At 45.6% G+C, this 23,308-nt stretch overlaps 1 protein-coding gene across 2 annotated transcripts in view; it reads left to right on the forward strand.

Moving 5' to 3' along the window:
* Positions 1-21,908, forward strand: part of LOC137094812 (transmembrane protein 184A-like) — a 40,709-nt gene extending 18,801 nt beyond the window's left edge. For both annotated transcript variants that reach the window (XM_067460655.1, XM_067460656.1), the window contains 8 exons: positions 6,154-6,414; positions 13,313-13,478; positions 13,740-13,830; positions 14,041-14,116; positions 14,977-15,068; positions 16,339-16,508; positions 18,368-18,565; positions 20,580-21,908. In XM_067460655.1, the coding sequence (XP_067316756.1) occupies positions 6,154-6,414; positions 13,313-13,478; positions 13,740-13,830; positions 14,041-14,116; positions 14,977-15,068; positions 16,339-16,508; positions 18,368-18,565; positions 20,580-20,824 (1,299 nt within the window). In that variant the 3' untranslated portion in view covers positions 20,825-21,908. The remainder of the gene's footprint in view (positions 1-6,153; positions 6,415-13,312; positions 13,479-13,739; positions 13,831-14,040; positions 14,117-14,976; positions 15,069-16,338; positions 16,509-18,367; positions 18,566-20,579) is intronic.
* The last annotated feature ends 1,400 nt before the right edge of the window (positions 21,909-23,308 follow it).

Raw genomic sequence — 23,308 nt, forward strand, 5'->3', positions numbered from 1 at the left:
CAATACATTGTCATCAGGAATTGTCATCAGGCAACTTCTTTTTCTTAAAGGTGCCCAGTTATAACTTCAGTGCTTTGAAAAGTTCCTTCCATTTGTGGGGAATCCAATTCTTAGAATCTGGACATATTGGCAGAGGATTTGGGGATTAGGAGCTGGCTGTGGCACAATGGGTTAAACCCTTGTGCCGGCAGGACTGCTGACCAAAAGGTCAGTGGTTTGAGTCTAGAGTGGGATGAGCTCCTGAATGTCAGCTCCAGCTTCCCATGCAGGTACATGAGAGAAGCCTCCCACAGGATGATAAAACATCCGGGCGTCCCCTGGGCAATGTCCTTGCAGATGGTCAATTCTTTCACACTAGAAACGACTTGCAGTTTCTCACGTCACTCCTGAGACACAAAAAATTGGGCAACGTCCTTGCAGATGGTGAATTCTTTCACACCAGAAACGACTTGCAGTTTCTCAAGTCGCTCCTGACACACACAAAAAAATGGGCAACGTCCTTGCAGATGGTCAATTCTTTCACACCAGAAACGACTTGCAGTTTCTCAAGTCGCTCCGGACACACACAAAAAATTGGGCAACGTCCTTGCAGACGGTCAATTCTTTCACACCAGAAATGACTTGTAGTTTCTCAAGTCGCTCCTGACATACACAAAAAAATGGGCAACGTCCTTGCAGATGGTCAGTTCTTTCACACCAGAAACGACTTGTAGTTTCTCAAGTCGCTCCTGACACACACACACACACACAAAAAAATTGGGGAGATTATAGTTCAAAAATGAGCTTTTCTACCTTCTGGAGCCCCCGGTGGCACAGTGGATTAAAGCACTGAGCTGCTTAACTTGCTGACAGAAAGGTTGCAAGTATGAATCTGGGGTGAGCTCCTGCTGTTAGCCCCATCTTCTGCCAACCTAGTTCAAAACCTTGCAAATGTAAGTAGATTAATATGTAAATGGTATGTACATAGATCAATATGTAAGTAGTAGATCAATATGTAAATAGTTGCAAATAGTGTATAAGTAGTATCTTCTGACGGGAAAATAATGGCACTCCATGCAGTCATGCTGGCCACATGACCTTGGAGGATACTATGGACAACGCCGGCTCTTTGGCTTAGAAATGGAGATGAGCACCAGTCCCCAGAGTTGGACACAACTGGACTTAATGTCAACAGAAAACTTTTCTAATTTCTGATCAGGGGACCCTCTCCCATTGTTAGTGCTGTAGTATACTTGTTGTGTGCTTTCAGGTTATTTCCAACATGTGGGCAACCTAAGTAAATGTTATTACTCTGAATATATATATATTTTCTTGAATGCAGTTTCACGTTTAGGGGCTACAGCTCCCCAAATCTCCCATCCAAACCCACCTTAGTAGTGAACTCTGTGCAAGAGCTGCTTTTATTGGAAACCTAGTTATTTTCTTTCCTCAAAACAAAAGAGAAAGCGAGAGATCCCAGAATAGACTGAATATATGTAAGGAATGAACATCTAAAGATGGAAAGTTGGTGCTCAGTGGCCTCAGGCTGTGTGCTCACCCTAAAAATATGAGTATATTATTAGGTTGGTGCTGGGAACAAGATATCCAGGCTATTCTGGCTTTGCCTCCCCATTCCTACTCTTGACAGCCATCTATTTTCTTTATATTGTAACCTTCCTATGGGAGAGGCAAGTACTTCTTTATTCCTCTGTTTCGTTGGTTAGTTTGGAAAAAGGAGAGCAACACATAGGATGAGAAAAAATGTTATTGAAGCCTGAAATCGGGCTGTTGTTGCTTGATGTCTTTTGGGGGAATCTTGGCTTTAGGTTTGCCAGATTTCAGAGCTTGGCCCCAACTGGAGACTTGGAGCCAAGCCCTAAAATCTGGCAAACTTGTATAGGAAACAAGGGTGAAAAATAGCCAGTTTTGGAGAGCTCAATTCCAGGCAAGAAGAAGAAAGGTCTATGTAGAAATGTTCATTTTAGAGGTGAATGTATCTGCTTGCTATAAGTTGCATGGTTTGATGAGTTATTGAACTTGCAGAGACTTTCTTATTTATATATTTATTTATTTACAATATTTATATTCTGCCCTTCTCACCCCGCAGCGGACTCAGGGCAGATTACAATGCACATATACATGGCAAACATTCGATGCCATAGACACACAACATATATAGACAGACACACAGAGGGTATTTAACTTTCCAGCTTCATGAGGTTATTCCGGCCACCAGGAGAGCTGTCGCTTCACCATCCATTTCTGAAACTGATGGAGTACTTCCTCATTCTTTTGCAGCTTGCTGGAGATTTTATAGCATCGTAAATTAGTTAAATTAGCCTCCTCGGATAAGCGGTACCTAAATTTCCTACTTGACAGATGCAACTGTCTTTCAGGCTGCAAATGTCGACAGCAAGCTACACAATGGTCGGAAGCTCACTCCAACCCGGGCTGGTTTAGAACTCATGATCTTTCGATCGGTAGTGATCTTAATTTGGCCCACCCATAGATTTTAAAGTGTGTTGTCCTATTGTTAATGCTTATGTTATTGTTTTATTGTCTTGTTTGATTTTAATGGCTTATATTATTGTTGTTGTTATTGCCTGTACTGTTGTATTCTGTGCTCGGCCTCATGTAAGCCGCACCGAGTTCCCTGGGGAGATGGTAGCGGGGTATAAATAATAATAATAATAATAATTATTATTATTATTATTATTATTATTATTGCAGCTGACTTCCAGCCAGCTGCGCCACAGTCCCGGTGTGGTGTTTTTGTGAGTTTTCCAGGCTGTATGGCCATTTTCCAGAAGCATTCTCTCCTGATGTTTCGCCTGTATCTATGGCAGGCACCCTCAAAGGTTGGGAGGTCTGTTGAAAAATAGGAAAATGGAGTTTATATATCTGTGGATTGATGTCCAGGGTGGGAGAAAGAACTCTTGTTTGTTGGAGGTAGGTGTGAATGTTTCAATTGTCCACCTTGATTAGCATTTAATGGGGTTGCAGCTTCACGGTTAGACTTTTTACTGCCTGGGGGAATCCTTTGTTGGGAGGTATATAAACCCTATTTTCCTAGTTTCCAACAGACCTCACAACCTCTGAGGCCTAGCAGTTTCAAGGTCTGGCTTCTTACTGCCTGAGGGAATCCTTTGTTGGGAGGTATATAAACCCTATTTTCCTAATTTCCAACAGACCGTACAACCTCTGAGGCCTAGCAGTTTCAAGGTCTGGCCTCTTACTGGTTGGATGAATCCTTTGTTGGGAGGTATATAAACCCCATTTTCCTAGTTTCCAACAGACCTCACAACCTCTGAGGCCTAGCAGTTTCAAGGTCTGGCCTCTTACTGGTTGGATGAATCCTTTGTTGGGAGGTATATAAACCCCATTTTCCTAGTTTCCAACAGACCTCACAACCTCTGATGATGCCTGCCATAGTTGGAGGCAAAACGTCAGGATAGAATGCTTCTGGAACATGGCCATACAGCCCGGAAAACTCACAACAACCCAGTGATTCTGTCATAAGAAATTCAATGTGCAAATTTGATAAATGTGAATTTAATAATGATGTGTGGGAATGAATGGAAGAAGGATGTATGGAGTTAATAATTTTGGAAACACTAGTAAAGGATGCAGGCCTGCAATGACTAACTACCTGCTTGCTGGAATGTGGATAAGACCTGTTAATGAGATCTGAAGAGAAACCCTGATAAAAACTGGGACAGTGATAAAGGAAATGTTTGCAACATTCCTTATGTTAAGAAGGAAGTCAACACAAGCCTTGTGCTTGTCAACACCAATCAAGAAGAGTCAACATCTGGCCAGGAAACTGAGATGGATCCAGGATGGAAGACATCTATCATTAATTAACAACTTTGGGACTACATCAACATAGTGTCTAGGTCTAGGGAAGTAATGCTACCCATGCTCTATTCTGCTCTGGTTAGACCACACCTGGAATATTGTGTCCAATTCTGGGCACCACAATTCAAGAGAGATATTGACAAGCTGGAATGTGTCCAGAGGAGGGCGACTAAAATGATCAAGGTTCTGGAGAACAAGCCCTATGAGGAGCGGCTTGAGGAGCTGGGCATTTTTAGCCTGAAGAAGAGAAGGCTGAGAGGAGACATGATAGCCATGTATAAATATGTGAGAGGAAGCCACAGGGAGGAGGGAGCAAGATTGTTTTCTGCTTCCCTGGAGACTAGGACGCGGAGCAATGGCTTCAAACTACAAGAGAGGAGATTCCATCTGAACATGAGGAAGAACTTCCTGACTGTGAGAGCCGTTCAGCAGTGGAACTCTCTGCCCCGGAGTGTGGTGAAGGCTCCTTCTTTGGAAGCTTTTAAACAGAGGCCGGATGGCCATCTGTCAGGGGTGATTTGAACGCAATATTCCTGCTATTTGGCAGGGGGTTGGACTGGATGGCCCATGAGGTCTCTTCCAACTCTTTGATTCTATGAGCCATGGCAGTAAAAGTGGTGTCAAACTGCAATCATTCTAGAGCAGAGGTGTCGGATTTGTTGTCCTTCAGCTGTTCGGGCCCATCTGATATATCTTCTCACCCTGGAAATTGCAATAAAAAGAACTTCTGCTTCAAAGTTATTGAAAAGTCATTCACGACATAATTGGTCTTAGAAGTGGGATATTCTTTTCCAATGTGGGAAAGTTATTCATAACAATTCCGGCCGTGAAAGCCTTTAACAATACACTTTCTTAAGGATTTACTTTCTCCTTCCCCCCCCCCCCCAATTGTCATTTATTTATTTATTTCGGTTGCTTCTACCCCACCCTTCTCACCCCGGGGGGGGGGGGGGGGGAAACGGGACTCAGGGCGGCTTACAAAAGCAAGGCACAATTCGATGCCCGCATTACATAACAGCAAAGGACAATAACAACAATGAACAAACAGCAGTTTAGCAGTAAGGAAACAGTGATTGTAAGGGGCAAAAACAACCATAAAAGCAATAAAAGCAATAAAATCAATACAAACCTCATTGATGGTCAGCGTTTCGCAGACTCATAGTTTGAGGTTCTAATTTCCACAAATTGTTGGTCCTATCCATCTGGTTTCCATATCTAATTGTCAGGGTGCCCAAAGGCCTGGTCCCACAACCACGTCTTTACCTTCCTCCTGAAGGCAAGGAGGGATGTTGATGCCCTGATTTCCCCCGGGAGTGAGTTCCACAGGTGGGGGGCCACCACTGCGAAGGCCCTGCTCCTCGTCCCCACCAGCCTCACTTGTGACAGCAGTGGGGTCGAGAGCAGGGCCTCCCCAGATGATCTCAGATTCTGGGGTGGGACGTAGAGGGAGATACGTTCGGACAGATACGCTGGACCGGAACTGTAAAGGGTTTTGTAGGTCAAAACCAGCACCTTGAATTGTGCTCAGAACTTAATCGGCAGCCAGTGGAGCTGACACAGCAGGGCGATGGTGTGCTCCCTGTATGTCGCTCCGGTGAGCAATCTGGCTGCCGCTCGCTGGACCAGTTGAAGTTTCCAAACAGTCTTCAAGGGCAACCCCACGTAGAGTGTGTTGCAGTAGTCTATACGGGATGTGACAAGAGCATGGACCACTGTGGCCAGATCAGACTTCCTGAGGTACGGGCGCAACTGGTGCACAAGTTTTAATTGCGCAAAAGCTCTCCCGGCCACCGCTGAGACCTGGGGTTCCAGGCTCAGCGATGAGTCCAGGATCACTCCCAAGCTGCGAACGTGCGTCTTCAGGGGGAGTGTAACCCCGTCCAACATAGGCTGTAACCCTATGCCCTGTTCGGCCTTCCGACTGACCAGTAGGACCTCTGTCTTGTCTGGATTCAGTTTCAATTTGTTAGCTCTCATCCAGTCCGACACAGGAGCTAGACACCGATTCGAGGTCTGGACAGCCCCCTTGGTGACAGGTGAGAAGGAGTGACAGATCTGGTGCCAGGGCTCACCCTCTGTTCTGCATCAAGCTGTGGCAAGAAGCAAGTAGTGTGTGTTGTTGTGATAGAAAATAATGCAAATGGATGAAGACACCTAACTGAACCAGCCAAGGTTGTAAAACCATTCAATGGTTCTTTGTTCACTGACTCCTTCTGACTGCATCGTTTTATAGGCTGGCCGTTATCTCTTCCCGTTGTACTTTGACTCCTCTCCCTCTGAGATGTTTGCCTTTGCTCCTTCTCTCTTCCTCTGCAGATGAATGATTCCACCTACATCAACCAGTCCTCTCCTCCTCCCGCAGGAGAACTACTGGCCACCAGCATGGTTCCTAGTACCACCTTGGAGTTAGGTGTCCACCCAATGCTGACCGGCCACTTCATTGTGGCTGACGGCTCCCAACTCCGAACGGGACAGAATGCCTCTCAGGACAACCAACACCTCTTTTTGACCACTTCAACAGCCAAGGCTGTCTCCGGTCTCTTTGTGTGGGCTGCGCTCTTCATCACGTTCCACCAGGTAGGAAGAAGAGATGATGTCTCAAGGTGTTGTAAAATGGCACCCATTAACAAAATAGCTTAGTGCATTCCAGCTTGTTGCTGTTTTAAGGTTGGTTGGGAACTGTGTGACCTAGCGGACTGCCATTTATGACAACTCCAGTCATTGTAGCGGATACTATTAGCCGTGGTTCTCAACCTTCCTAATGCCACAACCCTTTAATACGCTTCCTCATGTTATGGTGACCCCCAACCATAAAATTAGTTTCGTTGCTACATCATAACTCATTTTGCTGCTGTTATGAATAGTAACAGATTGAGTGGGGGGGGGGGGGGTATTGATTTTGTCATTTGGGAGTTGTAGTTGCTGGGATTTATAGTTCACCTACAATCAAAGAGAATTCTGAACTCCACCAATGATGGAACTGAATCAAACTTGGCACACAGTTCTTCCATGACCAACAGAAAATACTGGAAGGGTTTGGTGAGCACTGACCTTGAGTTTTGGGAGTTGTAGTTTACCTACATCCAGAGAGAACTGTAGACTCCAACAATGATGGATCAGGACCAAACTTGGCACGAATTCTCAGTATGCCCAAATGTAAACACTAGTAGAGTTTGGGGGAAATAGACCTTTACATTTGGGAGTTGTAGTTGCTGGGATTTATAGTTCACCTACAATCAAAGAGCATTTGAACCCTACCAAGGATTGAATTGGGCCAAACTTCCCACACAGAACCTCCATGACCAACAGAAAATACTGTGTTTTTGGTGGTCTTTGGTGATCCCTCTGACACCCCCTCACGACCCCTCCAGGGGTCCCGACCCCCAGGATGAGAAACACTGCTATTAGCATTGAAGGCTTTTGTGGCTGGGATCACTGGGTTGTTGTGAATTTCCAGGCTGTATGGCCAGGTTCAAGAAGCATTCTCTCCTGATGTTTCGCCTGCATCTGTGGCAGGCATCCTCAGAGGTTGAGGGGTCTGTTGGAAACTACAAAAATGGGGTTTATATATCTGTGGAAGGTTCATAGTGGGAGAAACAACTCTTGTTTGCTTTAAGCAAGTGTCAATGTTTCAATTGACCACCTTGATTAGCATTTAATGGCCTTGCAACTTCAAAGTCTGGCTTCTTACTGCCTGGGGAAATCCTTTGTTGGGAGGCATATAAATCAAACGCATGCCGGTTGGAAGCCGCCCTGAGTCTCCCTTCGGGGGTTGAGAAGGGCGGGGTAGAAGTACCCGAAATAAATAAATAAACAAACAAATCCCATTTCTCTAGTTTCCAACAGACCTCACGACCTCTGAGGATGCCTGCCATAGATGCAGGTGAAACATTGGAAGATGCTTCTTGAACATGACCATATAGCCTGGAAAACTCACAACAATCCAGTGGTTCCAGCCATGAAAGCATCATCGGAGGTTGTGAGGTCTGTTAGAAACTAGGAAAATGGGGTTTATATGCCTCCCAACAAAGGATTCCCCCAGGTAGTAAGAAGCCAGACCTTGAAACTGCTAGGCCTCAGAGGTTGTGAGGTCTGTTGGAAACTCGGAAAAATTGGTTTTTATACCTCCCAACAAAGGATTCCCCCAGGCAGTAAGAAGCCAGACCTTGAAACTGCCAGGGCATCAAATGCTAATCAAGGTGGCCTATTGCTACATTCACACCTACCTCAAACAAACAAGAGTTTTTTCTCCCACCCTGGACATTCTTCCACAGATATATAAACCCCATTTTCCTAGTTTTCAACAGACCTCACAATCTCTGAGGATGGTGCCATAGACGCAGATGAAACGTCAGGAGAAAATGCTTCTTGAACATGGCCATACAGCCTGGAAAACTCACAACAACCCAGATACTATTATCATTATTCAATCTCCTTAAAACATGGTGCAAAAAGGGATGGAAGTGTGGGAAAGAATTACGTTTAGCACTGTAGAGAGGAATATCATTGCCAGATCTTAGGGCCAAGTTTTGAGTCTCCAGTCTTCATGGCTCATCTCCAAAAAGAGAAGATACACATTTTCCAGTTCTGAAAGGCTCTGCTCCAGAGCTGAGTGTAAATCTCCAGCACACCTAGAAAAGGTTTTAATCACTTGCTGTTCCAGCTTGCAAAGATTCTTTACGTAGTTAGCTTCCTCCTTTGCTTCCTCATCTACAACTGGCATGGCCAATGCAAATTGTAGTCTGACCCATCTGGAAGGTCATCAAGTTAGGGAAGCCTACTACAGAAAGTAGGCACCAAGAAAATATATGGTCTTTATAAAACTGAGGAGACTTGGGGTCCAAAAAGGGGGCCTTTTCTGGGCTCAGTCTCTGAACTGGACTGGTTTCATTGCTGTCGATCGCTTCCCGTTGGCAAGAGCTTATCAGAGCAGACTTTGTCCTTCTGTGTTTACCTTGTTTGCCACTATCTAGGCTTATGTTCTTGTATTTGTTACCTGCAAAGTGAAATAGCTCTCCTAAACTGTGGGAGTCCTGCTGCTGAGGCTGTGGTTCATCTATGGATATGGACAACCTGAATAGGACTATTAATACCGTGTTTCCCTGAAAATAAGACACTGCCTTATATATTTTTTTTATCAAGAAAACACTCTATGGCTTATTTTCAGGGGGTGTCTTTTAAAAAAATGAAGTATAGTACAACAATCTGCATTTATGGGAAGATTTCTCTGGGCCCAGTAGCAGACTACTTGCTGAAGATTTTCCCCTATCCCCTGGTGTTGGGTGGGGTGAGAGAGACCCACAGACTGTTGCTGGTTGGTGCTGGGGAAAAGATATCCACAGTGCTGAGTAAAACAGTAGCCACAGCTTTACTTCTTCTCCCTGAGGACACAGCTTTACTTCTTCCCCCTGCTGGTTGTTGCTGGGGGAAAGAGACCCACAGTGTTGAGTAAAACAGCAGCCACAGCTTTATTTCTTCCCCCTGAGGACACAGCTTTACTTCTTCCCCCTGCTTGTGGTTGCTGGGGGAAAGAGACCCAGAGTGCTGAGTGAAACAGCCACAGCTTTACTTCTTCTCCCTGAGGATACAGCTTTATTTCTTCCCCCAGAGGACACAGCTTTACTTCTTTCCCCTGCTGGTTGTTGCTGGGGAAAAGAGACCCACAGTGCTGAGTAAAACAGCAGCCACAGCTTTACTTCTTCTCCCTGAGGACACAGCTTTAATTGTTCCCCCTGCTGGTTGTTTCTGGGGGAAAGAGACCCAGAGTGCTGAGTAAAGCAGCAGCCACAGCTTTACTTCTTCTCCCTGAGGACACAGCTTTACTTCTTCCCCATGCTGGTTGTTTCTGGGGGAAAGAGACCCACAGTGCTGAGTAAAACAGCAGCCACAGCTTTACTTCTTCTCCCTGAGGATACATATTTATTTCTTCCCTCTGAGGACACAGCTTTACTTCTTTCCCCTGCTTGTTGTTGCTGGGGGAAAGAGACCCACAGTGCTGAGTAAAACAGCAGCCACAGCTGTACTTCTTCTCCCTGAGGACACAGCTTTATTTCTTCCCTCTGAGGACACAGCTTTACTTCTTTCCCCTGCTTGTTGTTGCTGGGGAAAAGAGACCCACAGTGCTGAGTAAAACAGCAGTCACAGCTTTACTTCTTCTCCCTGAGGACACAGCTTTATTTCTTCCCTCTGAGGACACAGCTTTACTTCTTTCCCCTGCTTGTTGTTGCTAGGGGAAAGAGACCCACAGTGCTGAGTAAAACAGCAGTCACAGCTTTACTTCTTCTCCCTGAGGACACAGCTTTATTTCTTCCCTCTGAGGACACAGCTTTACTTCTTTCCCCTGCTTGTTGTTGCTGGGGGAAAGAGACCCACAGTGCTGAGTAAAACAGCAGCCACAGCTTTAATTCTTCTCCCTGAGGACACAGCTTTACTTCTCCCCCCGCTTGCTTTTTCTGGGGGAAAGAGACCCACAGTGTTGAGTAAAACACAAGCCACAGCTTTACTTCTTCTCCCTGAGGACACAGCTTTATTTCTTCCCTCTGAGGACACAGCTTTACTTCTTTCCCCTGCTTGTTGTTGCTGGGGGAAAGAGACCCACAGTGCTGAGTAAAACAGCAGTCACAGCTTTACTTCTTCTCCCTGAGGACACAGCTTTATTTCTTCCCTCTGAGGACACAGCTTTACTTCTTTCCCCTGCTTGTTGTTGCTGGGGAAAAGAGACCCACAGTGCTGAGTAAAACAGCAGTCACAGCTTTACTTCTTCTCCCTGAGGACACAGCTTTATTTCTTCCCTCTGAGGACACAGCTTTACTTCTTTCCCCTGCTTGTTGTTGCTTGGGGAAAGAGACCCACAGTGCTGAGTAAAACAGCAGTCACAGCTTTACTTCTTCTCCCTGAGGACACAGCTTTATTTCTTCCCTCTGAGGACACAGCTTTACTTCTTTCCCCTGCTTGTTGTTGCTGGGGGAAAGAGACCCACAGTGCTGAGTAAAACAGCAGTCACAGCTTTACTTCTTCTCCCTGAGGATACAGCTTTATTTTTCCCCCTGAGGACACAGCTTTAATTCTTCCCTCTGCTGGTTGTTTCTGGGGGAGACCCACAGTGCTGAGTAAAACAGCAGCCACAGCTTTAATTCTTCTCCCTGAGGACACAGCTTTACTTCTCCCCCCGCTTGCTTTTTCTGGGGGAAAGAGACCCACAGTGTTGAGTAAAACACAAGCCACAGCTTTACTTCTTCTCCCTGAGGACACAGCTTTATTTCTTCCCTCTGAGGACACAGCTTTACTTCTTTCCCCTGCTTGTTGTTGCTGGGGGAAAGAGACCCACAGTGCTGAGTAAAACAGCAGCCACAGCTTTACTTCTTCTCCCTGAGGATACATATTTATTTCTTCCCTCTGAGGACACAGCTTTACTTCTTTCCCCTGCTTGTTGTTGCTGGGGGAAAGAGACCCACAGTGCTGAGTAAAACAGCAGCCACAGCTGTACTTCTTCTCCCTGAGGACACAGCTTTATTTCTTCCCTCTGAGGACACAGCTTTACTTCTTTCCCCTGCTTGTTGTTGCTGGGGGAAAGAGACCCACAGTGCTGAGTAAAACAGCAGCCACAGCTTTACTTCTTCTCCCTGAGGACACAGCTTTATTTCTTCCCTCTGAGGACACAGCTTTACTTCTTTCCCCTGCTTGTTGTTGCTTGGGGAAAGAGACCCACAGTGCTGAGTAAAACAGCAGTCACAGCTTTACTTCTTCTCCCTGAGGACACAGCTTTATTTCTTCCCTCTGAGGACACAGCTTTACTTCTTTCCCCTGCTTGTTGTTGCTGGGGGAAAGAGACCCACAGTGCTGAGTAAAACAGCAGTCACAGCTTTACTTCTTCTCCCTGAGGATACAGCTTTATTTTTCCCCCTGAGGACACAGCTTTAATTCTTCCCTCTGCTGGTTGTTTCTGGGGGAGACCCACAGTGCTGAGTAAAACAGCAGCCACGGCTTTACTTCTTCTCCCTGAGGATACAGCTTTATTTCTTCCCTCTGAGGACACAGCTTTACTTCTCCCCCCTGCTTGTTGTTGCTGGGGGAAAGAGACCCAAAGTGCTGAGTAAAACAGCAACCACAGCTTTATTTCTTCTCCCTGAGGACACAGCTTTATTTCTTCCTCCTGAGGGCACAGCTTTACTTCTCTCCCCCCCCCCCCCCCCGCCCCCGGTTGCTGTTGCTGGGGGAAAGAGACCCATAGTGCTGAGTAAAACAGCAGCCACAGCTTTACTTCTCCCTGAGGACACAGCTTTAATTCTTCCCCCTGCTGGTTGTTTCTGGGGGAAGGAGACCTACAGTGCTGAGTAAAGCAGCAGCCACAGCTTTACTTCTTCTACCTGAGGATACAGCTTTATTTCTTCCCCCTGAGGGCACAGCTTCTTCCCCCTGCTAGTTGTTGCTGGGGGAAAGAGACCCACAGTGCTGTGTAAAACAGCCAAAGCTTTACTTCTTCTCCCTGAGGACACAGCTTTATTTCTTCCCATTGAGGACACAGCTTCTCTTCTTCCTCCTGCTGGTTGTTGCTGCAGGAAAGAGACCCACAGTGCTGAGTAAAACAGCAGCCACAGCTTTACTTCTTCTCCCTGAGGACACAGACTGTTGCTGGTTGGTGCTGGGGAAAAGATATGCACAGTAAAACAGCAGCCACAGCTTTACTTCTTCTCCCTGGGGACACAGCTTTATTTCTTCCCGTTGAGGACACAGCTTCTCTTCTTCCTCCTGCTGGTTATTGCTGCAGGAAAGAGACCCACAGTGCTGAGTAAAACAGCAGCCACAGCTTTACTTCTCCTACCTAAAGCAGAGCATCCTGCTCCTCATTTCACTGAGGAGACTTTACTAGCACTTTCTATGTCTCCATCTATGCTTCAGCTTGCACAGAATGACCGAGACCTGACACGCCTATCACTATGTCTTATTTTGGGGGTCCGGAACCCCGTTGGTGCAATGGGTTAACCCCTTGTGCTGGCAGGACTGAAGGCAGGACTGCAGGTCAGAGGTTCGAATCCAGGGATAGCATGGATGAGCTCCCTCTGTCAGCCTCATCTCCCCATGCAGGTACATGAGAGAAGCCTCCCACAGAATGATAAAACATCCAATTATCTGGGCATCCCTGAGCAACATCCTTGCAGATGGCCGATTTTCTCACATCAGAACCGACTTGCAGTATCTCAAGTCACTCCTCACACACACACACACACACACACAAATTCAGGTATGGCTTATATTGAGCAAATGCTTAGAAATCCTGCTACAGCTTATTTTATGTGTATGTCTTTATTTTCAGGGAAACAGGGCAGTAAGATCTTTTTAAAGCCTCATAATTGTGACAAAAGGAGGGCAATAAATCAACATGATCGTTATCTTCCAAAAATAAAAGCCTGATTGAGCTAGATTTCTGTTGGATTGTTTCTGTGTGCCTCACTTGTTTTAATCTGTCTTTCTCCAGATATTCTTGCACTTGAAAAACTACACCGTCCCCAATGAGCAGCGCTACATCATCCGCATCCTCTTCATTGTGCCCATTTATGCCTTTGACTCTTGGCTTAGCCTCTTGATGATTGGCAGCCACCAATACTATGTTTACTTCGATTCTGTCCGTGACTGCTACGAAGGTGAGCCACATCTCATGCTTCAATGGAGAGAATTTGGGTACACTTTGACAGATCTCATGATGCTTCATAAATAGTAACTACGTCTGGACTGGTCAAATCATATAGTAGGGGAGAAGCATTGTGTCCCTTAAGCTATCAAACTTTTCCATCACTTTTTAAAAGATGGGGGTGGAGGAGAATGGCTGTTTTCCAGTTACCCGTTATGCAGTGAACTGTGAGTTATCAATGTGGTCTTGAGTGACAACTGCTTCTCTCCGGCAGCATTTGTGATCTACAGCTTCCTAAGCCTTTGCTTCGAGTATCTTGGAGGGGAGAGCACCATTATGGCGGAGATCCGAGGGAAGCCTATCGTGTAAGTTCACAGGAATGGGTTACGGTGGCTTTGCAGGATTCATTTTAAGCCAGGAATGGGGTTAATGCAGCTACTCAATTTGCAAGGAAGCAGGTGGGCCAGAAGCTCCATAGATACTGTGGCCCTGCTTGCCTCTGTCTTAAGTAAACTGCAACACAATGCAACACTTTTCGGTCAGCATTGATAAGTGGTTGTTTTGTTCCATGGTAGGTCCAGTTGTACCTATGGCACGTGCTGTTTGCAAGGGATGTCCTATTCAATCGGGTTCCTCAGGTTTTGTAAGCAGGTGAGTAGCACTGGGATGGAATTGCTTGTGTGTGTACATAAGGGAGAGAGGCAGAACCAGAGCTGTATTGAACACCACACTGATAGACACCACTGGGATGGGTGGCTCTCTTGTCAATGAGACTGAGAGTCTGCTCTGGGGTTTCCTCTGAATTTTCAAGATGCGAGTCAAAATGCTGAAGCTATTTTGGGGCAGGTAAGAGGAAAGACTGGAGAAGGGGGATGAGAGGTGGAAAGATTGTGATGTGATTGCTTCCTTTACAATCAGTCTATCTATCTATCTATCTATCTATCTATCTATCTTCCTTCTTTCCTTCCTTCCTTCTTTCTTTCTTTCCTTCCTTCTTTCTTTCCTTCCTTCCTTCCTTCCTTCCTTCCTTCCTTCCTTCCTTTTTCTTCCTTCCTTCCTTCTTTCCTTCCTTTTCCCTCCCTCCCTAGCTCCTTCCTTCCTTTTTTCCTTCCTTCCTTCCTTCCTTCCTTCCTTCCTTCCTTCCTTTCTTTCTTTCCTTCTTTCTCTCTTTCCTTTTTCTTCCTTCCTTCCTTCCTTCCTTCCTTTCTTATTTCCTTCTTTTCTTTCCTTTACAATCAGTCTATCTATCTATCTATCTATCTATCTATCTATCTTCCTTCTTTCCTTCCTTTTTTCTTCCTTCCTTCCTTCCTTCCTTCCTTCCTTCCTTCCTTCCTTCTTTCCTTCCTTACTTCTTTCTTTCTTTCCTTCTTTCTTTCTTTCCTTCCTTTCTTCCTTTTTCTCCCTTCCTTCTTTTCTTTCTTTCTTTCTTTCTTTCTTTCTTTCTTTCTTTTCCCCTTCCTTATTTCCTTCCATTCATTCATTCATTCATTTGTCCAATTCCCTTCCAGGCCACACTCCAGTTCTGCATTGTGAAACCTCTCATGGCTCTCATCACCATCATCTTGCAAGCTTTTGGGAAATATAACGATGGAGATTTCAAGTGAGCAAAGAGGGAAGGGCTTGGGCAAACAATTGATATGCAGCCAGTCCCTATGGTTTTCCTCATTCTCTCCATGAGTTGCTCTTTCTTTTGTTTATTTGAAACATTTCTATTCCACCCTTCTAACCCCGAAAGGAACTCAGGGCAGAGTACAACATATGTACAGCAAGCATTCCATGCTGGAACATAAAATAATTATAAATACACAAACACTAAAATCAGTTATAGCTACTTTAAAATCAGTTGTTTAAAAACATCTCAAGACATCAGAGTGGGTTCCCTATTATTGCCTCATTGCACTGCCTCAAAGGCTTGGTCCCACAGCCATGTCTTTATCATCTTTCTAAAGGACAGAAGGGGAGGAGGCTGATGTAGTCTCACCAGGAAGGGAGTTCCATAGCCAGGGGGCAATCACTGAGAAGGCCCTGTCTCTCGTCCCCGCCAAACGAGCCTGTGATGGTGGTGGGAACAAGAGCAGGGACTCCCAGAAGATCTTAGTCTTTGCAGTGGTTCATAAAGGGAGATGTGTTTAGTTAGGTAAACTGGGCCAGAGCCATTTAATGCTTTATAGGCCAAAGCCAGCATGTTGAATTGTGGCTAGTAGCAAACAGGCAGCCAGTGGATCTGACACAACATGGGAGTTGTGTGCTCCCTTTATGCTGCTCCAGTTATTAACCTGGCTGTCTCCCACTGGAATGTTTGAAGCTTCTGAACAGCCTTCAAAGGAAACCCCATGTAGAGCACATTGCAGTAATCTATCCTGGATGTAAGGAGTGCGTGGACCACCATGGCCAAGTCTGACTTCCCAAGGTATGGGTGCAACTGGTGCACAAGTTTTAATTGTGCTATAGCCTCCCTAGCTGCCACCACAACATGAGGTTAGAAGCTCAGAGATGATTCTAGGAGAGTTCGCAAGCTGCAAACCTGTGCCTTCAACCTACAGCACAGGCTGTAACCCTATGCCCTGTTCAGCCTTGCAACTGACCAGGAGGATCTCTGTCTTATCTGGATTCAACTTCAAATTGTTTGCCCTCATCCAGACTGTCACAGTGGCCAAGCACAAGTTCATAACCTGGATAGCCTCCTTAGCATCTGATGGAAAGGAGTAATAGAGTTGGATGCCATCTGTGTACAGTTGGCATCAAACTCCAAAACTCCGGATGATTTCCCCCAGTTAGATCGAAGGAGTGATCTAAACAGTTGTTCAAGAACCAAGGAGGTTTTGCATTTGTTTCCTTCCTGACTCTGTTTTGCTTCCTTGTCTTCACAGTGTCCACAGCGGCTACCTCTATATCACCATCATCTACAACTTTTCCGTCAGCCTGGCTCTCTACGCCCTCTTCCTCTTCTACTTCGCCACCATGGACCTCTTGCGCCCTTTTGAGCCCGTCCTCAAGTTCCTCACTATCAAAGCTGTCATCTTCCTCTCCTTCTGGCAAGGTGGGCCTCCTCAATTTCAGGGATGGAATCTCCTTTAGTTTTCCATTGCAGTGCAGTTATTTATTTATTTATTTAATATTCTTGTAGCCTGCCCTTCTCACCCCCGAGGGGGGACTCAGGTGCCATCATAATGATAAGAACAATCAACCAATTCATTAAAACCAAACATTAAATAAACAGTTGTTAGTAAAGGTAAAGGTAGTCCCCTGACATTAAGTCCAGTCATGTCTGACTCTGGGGTGTGGAGCTCATCTCCATTTCTAAGCCGAAGAGCCGGCGTTGTCCATAGACACCTCCAAGGTCATGTGGCCGGCATGACTGCATGGAGCGCCGTTACCTTCCAGCCGGCGCGATACCTATTGATCTACTCACATTTGCATGTTTTCAAACTGCTAGGTTGGCAGAAGCTAGGGCTGACAGCGGAAGCTCACGCCGCTCCCCAGAATCGAACCTGTGACCTATGATCAACAAGCTCAGCAGCTCAGTGCTTTAAGCCACTGTGCCACCGGGGGCTCCTAAACAGTTGTTAAAACACGCCATTTAAAATCCGGGTCCGGGTCAATCCATTGTCACTTCGAAATTGCTTATGTCTTCTTCATAACAAGCTGTTGTTCAATGGTTAAATGCAAGGTCCCACAGCCAAGTCTTGAATTTCCTTCTATAGGAGAGGAAGGAGTGGCCAGTTTGATATCTTTGGGGAGGGAATTCCACAGATGGGGAGCCACTGTTGAGAAGGCCCTGTCTCTCATCTCCACCAATCGCATTTGCGACGGCGGTGGGATCCATAGCAGGACCTCTCCAGATGATCTTAAACTTTGTGATGATTCGTAGTAAGAGATACATTCAGACTAGGAGCATTTAGAGCTTTAAAGGTTAAAACCAGCACTTTGAATTGTGCTCGGAAGCAGATCGGCAACCAGTGGAGCTGGCGTAACAGAGGAGTTGTATGCTCCCTATACGCCACTCCGGTGAGCAACTTAGCTGCTAACCATTGGACTAATTGAAGCTTCCAGGCAGTCTTCAAAGGCAGCCCCATGTAGAGTGCATTGCAGTAGTCTAATCGGGATGTAAGAAGAGTGTGGACCACCATGGCCAAGTCAGACTTCTCAAGGAACGGGCACAGCTGGTGCACAAGTTTTAATTGTGCAAAACCTCTCCCGGCATCACCGAGACCTAGGGTTCCAGGTTCAGCGATGAATCTGGGATCACTCCCAAGCTGCGAATCTGTGTCTTCAGGGGGAGTGTTACTCCGTCAAGTACAGGCTGTAACTTTATGCCCTGTTCGGCCTTTTGACTGACCAGAAGGACTTGTCTTGTCTGGATTCACTTTCAATTTGCTCGCCCTCATATATATAGCACTAGGACTCCACTTTACCTGCCATGGCTGCATCCTGTGGAATCCTAGGATTGGTAGTTTCAGGAAGGAAGCAGTGAATTCTCTGTCGGAGAGCTCTAGTTTATCCTAAACTACACTCTCCCTGACACCAAGATTCAATAGCTATGGGACAGTGGCAGCTGTGTAAACTCAACAAAATATCTTGAAACTTGCTAGCTCAAAGCCCAAGCATCAAAGGGTCCTCTGTATCCATAAGTTCTGCATCCATGGGGGATATTTCCAATGGCAAATCTTTGGGAGGCCATGTTACTATGCCATTATATAATTGAGCCATGGATTTTGGTATAACCCCAGTAGATACTACTGTATTTTAAAAATGGGTACACAAACTGGAAGAGGGATTATATTGGGATTCCTTTTAGTTTAATGATGCTTCGAACCTGGGTCACTTTAGTGCTATAAATTCATAGATGCTACACACACATCCATAAATAGTATTGCACTATCTCTTTTTGAAAAACAGGGATGCTGTTGGCAATCCTGGAGAAATGTGGGGTGATCCCAGAGGTCCAGATCATTGACGGCAAGGCGGTGGGAGCCGGGACTGTTGCTGCTGGTTATCAGAATTTCATCATATGCATCGAGATGCTCTTTGCTTCCATCGCCCTCCGATACGCGTTTACCTGCCAGGTCTACCGGGAGAAAAAGGAAAGCGCAACAGGTAACCAGGGTTTTGAAATCAAAGTGTGGGGAACCTTTCTTGGCTTAAGGGCTACGTTCAGTTTCAGGCAAGTTCTCAAAGATGGACAATGGAGCCAAAGCAAAAGGGTTGAGGCCAAAAATACCAGCTTATTTTGGCTTAAAGCTTTTACTAAGTCTTGAAAGTGTCACGTAGAAGAAGGAGCAAACTCAAACTAGAAGATAAATTAATGGATTCAAATTGTAAGAAAATATATTCTACCTAACCATTAAGGAAGAACTTCAACTACTCTTAAGAGTTAGAAAAGGTAAAGGTTTCCCCCTGACTTTAAGTCCAGTCATGTCCAACTCTGCAGGTTGGTGCTCATCTCCATTTCTAAGCTGAAGAGCCGGCATTGTCCGTAGACACCTCCAAGGTCATGTGGTCAGCATGACTGCATGGAGCACCGTTATCTTCCTGCTGGAGTGGTACCTATTGATGTACTCACATTTGCATGTTTTCCAACTGCTAGGTTGACAGAAGCTGGGGATGAAAGCGGAAGCTCAAGCCGCTTCCTGGATTCGAACCTTTAAGAGCTATTCAATACTAAACTAGAATGCCTTGGAGAGTGGTATACTCTCCTCCTATGGAGGTCTTTAAACAGAGGTTGGGTGGACATTCTTCAGGAGTGTTTTAGTTGAATGTTAGTGGGGTTTGCCTAGATGGCCACTTCTAACTATTTAGATTTTGTGATCCTAAATTGGAGCCCCTGGTGGTGCAGTGGATTAAACTGCTGAGCTGCTGATGTTGCTGACAGAAAGGTTGCTAGTTCAAATCCGGGGAGAGGGGTGAGCTCCTGCTGTTAGCCCCAGATTCTGCCAACCTAGCAGTTCAAAAACATGCAAATGTGAGTAGATCAATAGGTACCCCTAGGGGTAAGAAAAGCGGTATATAAATACTGTAAATAAATACCATTCCAGCGGGAAGGTAGCGGCGCTTCATGCAGTCTTGCCAGCAACATGACCTTGGAGGTGTCTATGGACAATGCCAGCTCTTCAGTTTAGAAATGGAGATGAGCACCACCCCCCAGAGTCAGACACAACTGGACTTAATGTCAGGGGATAATCTATACCTTTTTGTTGACACACATTCTCTGTCTCTAAGCCAATGGGATTTTGGCCTGCATTAATAGGAGCATAGTGTCTAGATCTAGGGAAGTCATGCTACCCCTCTATTCTGCTCTGGTTAGACCACACCTGGAATATTGTGTCCAATTCTGGGCACCACAATTCAAGAGAGATATTGACAAGCTGGAATGTGTCCAGAGGAGGGCGACTAAAATGATCAAGGGTCTGGAGAACAAGCCCTATGAGGAGCGGCTTAAGGAGCTGGGCATGTTTAGCCTGAAGAAGAGAAGGCTGAGAGGAGATATGATAGCCATGTATAAATATGTGAGAGGAAGCCACAGGGAGGAGGGAGCAAGCTTGTTTTCTGCTTCCTTGGAGACTAGGACGCAATGGAACAATGGCTTCAAACTACAAGAGAGGAGATTTCATCTGAACATGAGGAAGAACTTCCTGACTGAGAGAGCCGTTCAGCAGTGGAACTCTCTGCCCCGGAGTGTGGTGGAGGCTCCTTTTTTGGAAGCTTTTAAACAGGGGCTGGATGGCCATCTGTCAGGGGTGATTTGAATGCAATATTCCTGCTTCTTGGCAGGGGGTTGGACTGGATGGCCCATGAGGTCTCTTCCAACTCTTTGATTCCATGATTCTATGATTCTATGATCTCTGGAATTATATGGACATCTAACCCAGAGTGTCTTACTGTCCTCCTCCAGATGTTTTGGACTTCAACTCCCACAATTCCTAACAGCTGATAAGCTGGTTGGTATTTCTGGGAGCTGAAGTCCAAAACACCTGAAGGAGCAGAGTTTGAGAAACACTGGTCTAACCTATGATATCAAGGTCTGCAGAAATAGGTTCTCTTTGCAGTCTGCTCCTTCTTTCAGAGGTCCAACTGACATGATGATCACCTTCTCATCTTTTCCTTCTCCTAGCCGTCCTTGCTCCAATGCAGAGCATCTCCAGCGGACTGAAGGAGACCATGAGTCCTCAAGATATAGTCCAAGACGCCATACATAACTTCTCCCCAGCCTACCAGCAATATACACAACAGTCCATGCAGGACGGGAGGGAATGTGGACAGAACGGGCACGTGGAACCCAAAGTAGATGCCCCGCATGGCAGGAAGAGCAAAAACATTGAGAAACGGGTGTTGATCCTATCCGACGATGATATATAAAATGTATCTGGAGGAGAAACGGAACTAAGGGCTTCTTGGAAAACCTCCTTCACCCTGGCAGCTGTGAACTGAATTGGACCATGCTGGGTGGACCAGTTAATGAAGAAGCTGAGATGTCCCTCAAAGATTTGGGCAATAGGTTGCAGCCTCAACGAAGACTGGAAGCGTGAATGCTGTTTTCTCAGATGTGTAAAGGTTTGCTCTTTTTTGGTCTTCATACGACATCTGTCGCTACTCAAATCACTTTCCTCCTGTTTTGGGAATGAGCAAATGAGGACACACCAAGTTCTAGGAAGTCCTGTGAGATTGCTTTTAAAAATGCTCTTGGCCTCATACCAGAAGATAAAATTTCCCAACATGATTTAGTTCAGAAATTCAAGGTTCAAACTGTCATTCGGAACAATGAGTTACATATAGCATAATTATATGTAGGAAGATTTACAAAAAATCATCCAAGGATGGCATGAAGTTTCATTTCTAAAGTAATGCAACAGTTGGGATGAATTCATTAGAATAAGAAAGATTTTCTAGTTGCTTTTAAAATGTTGTTTTGGGGTCATTTGTAAAAAAATGTTGATACACTTTCAGCCTTCATGACAATCACTTGCTAATTTTATCCAGTGATGGAATGGCAACAAGGCACTCAGGGAGTTGCTTGGCAGTGAATCCCTTTTAAAGCACTATAACAGGTCATGACCATCAAAATAGTTTATTGTATGAGCCCAAGGCAATGACAAAAAGCACTACATGCACACAATAGTACCCTCGAAGCAACATACGAGGGTTGAATGAATAGTAATGCCTCCAGCTTCGTAACTCCTCAACAGATGGCAGTACTGGTATGCGGCAGGTACTGGCTTGTTCAGTAGACTCTCCTCTACGGTTCCATTTTGGTGGGAAGCCTTTGCATTGAATGGTTGTGTTGTTAAAGTGTGAAATATGGAACCCCGCACAGACGGTCGGTCAATGCAACTTAAGCAATGTGCAGTCATTGAATTCTTGACAGCAGAAGGTGTCACCCCAAAGGAGATTCATCAGAGAATGCAAGCTGTTTGTGGTGATTGTATTGATGTGAGTATTGTGTGTTGTTTGGTGAGTAAGTTTAAAGATGTTGAGGTGGGAACATCTGACTTGTGTGACAAAGAGTTGGACGTCCTGTGACAGGAAAAGAGATTTAAAGATGGGCTGAAAGCCAACCTTAAAAACTCTGGCATAGACACCGAGAACTGGGAAGCCCTGGCCCTTGAGCGCTCCAGCTGGAGGACAGCTGTGACCAGCAGTGCTGCAGAATTCGAGGAGGCACGAGTGGAGGGTGAAAGAGAGAAACGTGCCAGGAGGAAGGCGCGTCAAGCCAACCCCGACCGGGAACGCCTTCCACCTGGAAACCAATGCCCTCACTGCGGAAGAAGATGCAGAGCAAGAATAGGGCTCCACAGCCACCTACGGACCCACAAGGAAATCCATAATGGAAGACCATCTTACTCGTCCAACGAGGGATCGCCTAAGTAAGTAAGTAATCGACAGCAACCACTGAGTTACACAAGCAAAAGGTTGACAGATTGATTCAGGACAATCGTCGTATCACCCAGAGAGAAATTTCAAGCATAATCGCCATTTCACAAGAATGTGCGAGTCACATTATTGCTTTGATTGGCTATCGGAAGATCTGTGCACAATGGGTACCCAGGATGAGAGATCTGTGAGACGCTGGTTGCGGAAACAGAATGTTGACTTCTTCCATGACAGCTTCAGAAAACTTGTTCATCGTTGGCAGAAATGTATCCAATTGTCTGGTGATTATGTGGAAAAGTGAATAGTGGTAGTTAAAGAGCATATTCTAAGGATTATTTCTGCACTTGATTTATTAAAATATTCCCATCCAAACCCAAGTAACGAAGGTGGAGGCATTACTTTTCATTCAACCCTTGTAGATTCCTAGAGTTGGAAGAGACCTTGTGGGCCATCCAGTCCAACCCCATTCTGCCAAGAAGCAGGAAAATCGCATTCAAAGCACCCCAAATAGATGGCCATCCAGACTCTGCTTAAAAGCCTCCAAAGAAGGAGCCTCCACCACAGTCCAGGGCAGAGATTTCCACTACTGAACAGCTCTCACAGTCAGGAAGTTCTTCCTAATGTTCAGGTGGAATCTCCTTTATTTCCTGTAGTTTGAAGAAATTGTTCCATGGCGTCCTAGTCTCCAGGGCAGCAAAAAGGAAGCCTATTTCCTCCTCCCTATGACTTCCCCTCACATCTTGAGATATGGCTCTCATCATGGGATTTTGGCCTGCATCAATAGGAGCATAGTGTCTAGATCTAGGGAAGTAATGCTACCCCTCTATTCCGCTTTGGTTAGACCACACCTGGAATATTGTGTCCAATTCTGGGCACCACAATTCAAGAGATATTGACAAGCTGGAATGTGTCCAGAGGAGGGCAACTAAAATGATCAAGGGTCTGGAGAACAAGCCCTATGAAGAGCGGCTT

The sequence above is a fragment of the Anolis sagrei genome, chromosome X (assembly GCF_037176765.1).
Source record: "Anolis sagrei isolate rAnoSag1 chromosome X, rAnoSag1.mat, whole genome shotgun sequence".
In the NCBI taxonomy this organism is placed as follows: domain Eukaryota; kingdom Metazoa; phylum Chordata; class Lepidosauria; order Squamata; family Dactyloidae; genus Anolis; species Anolis sagrei.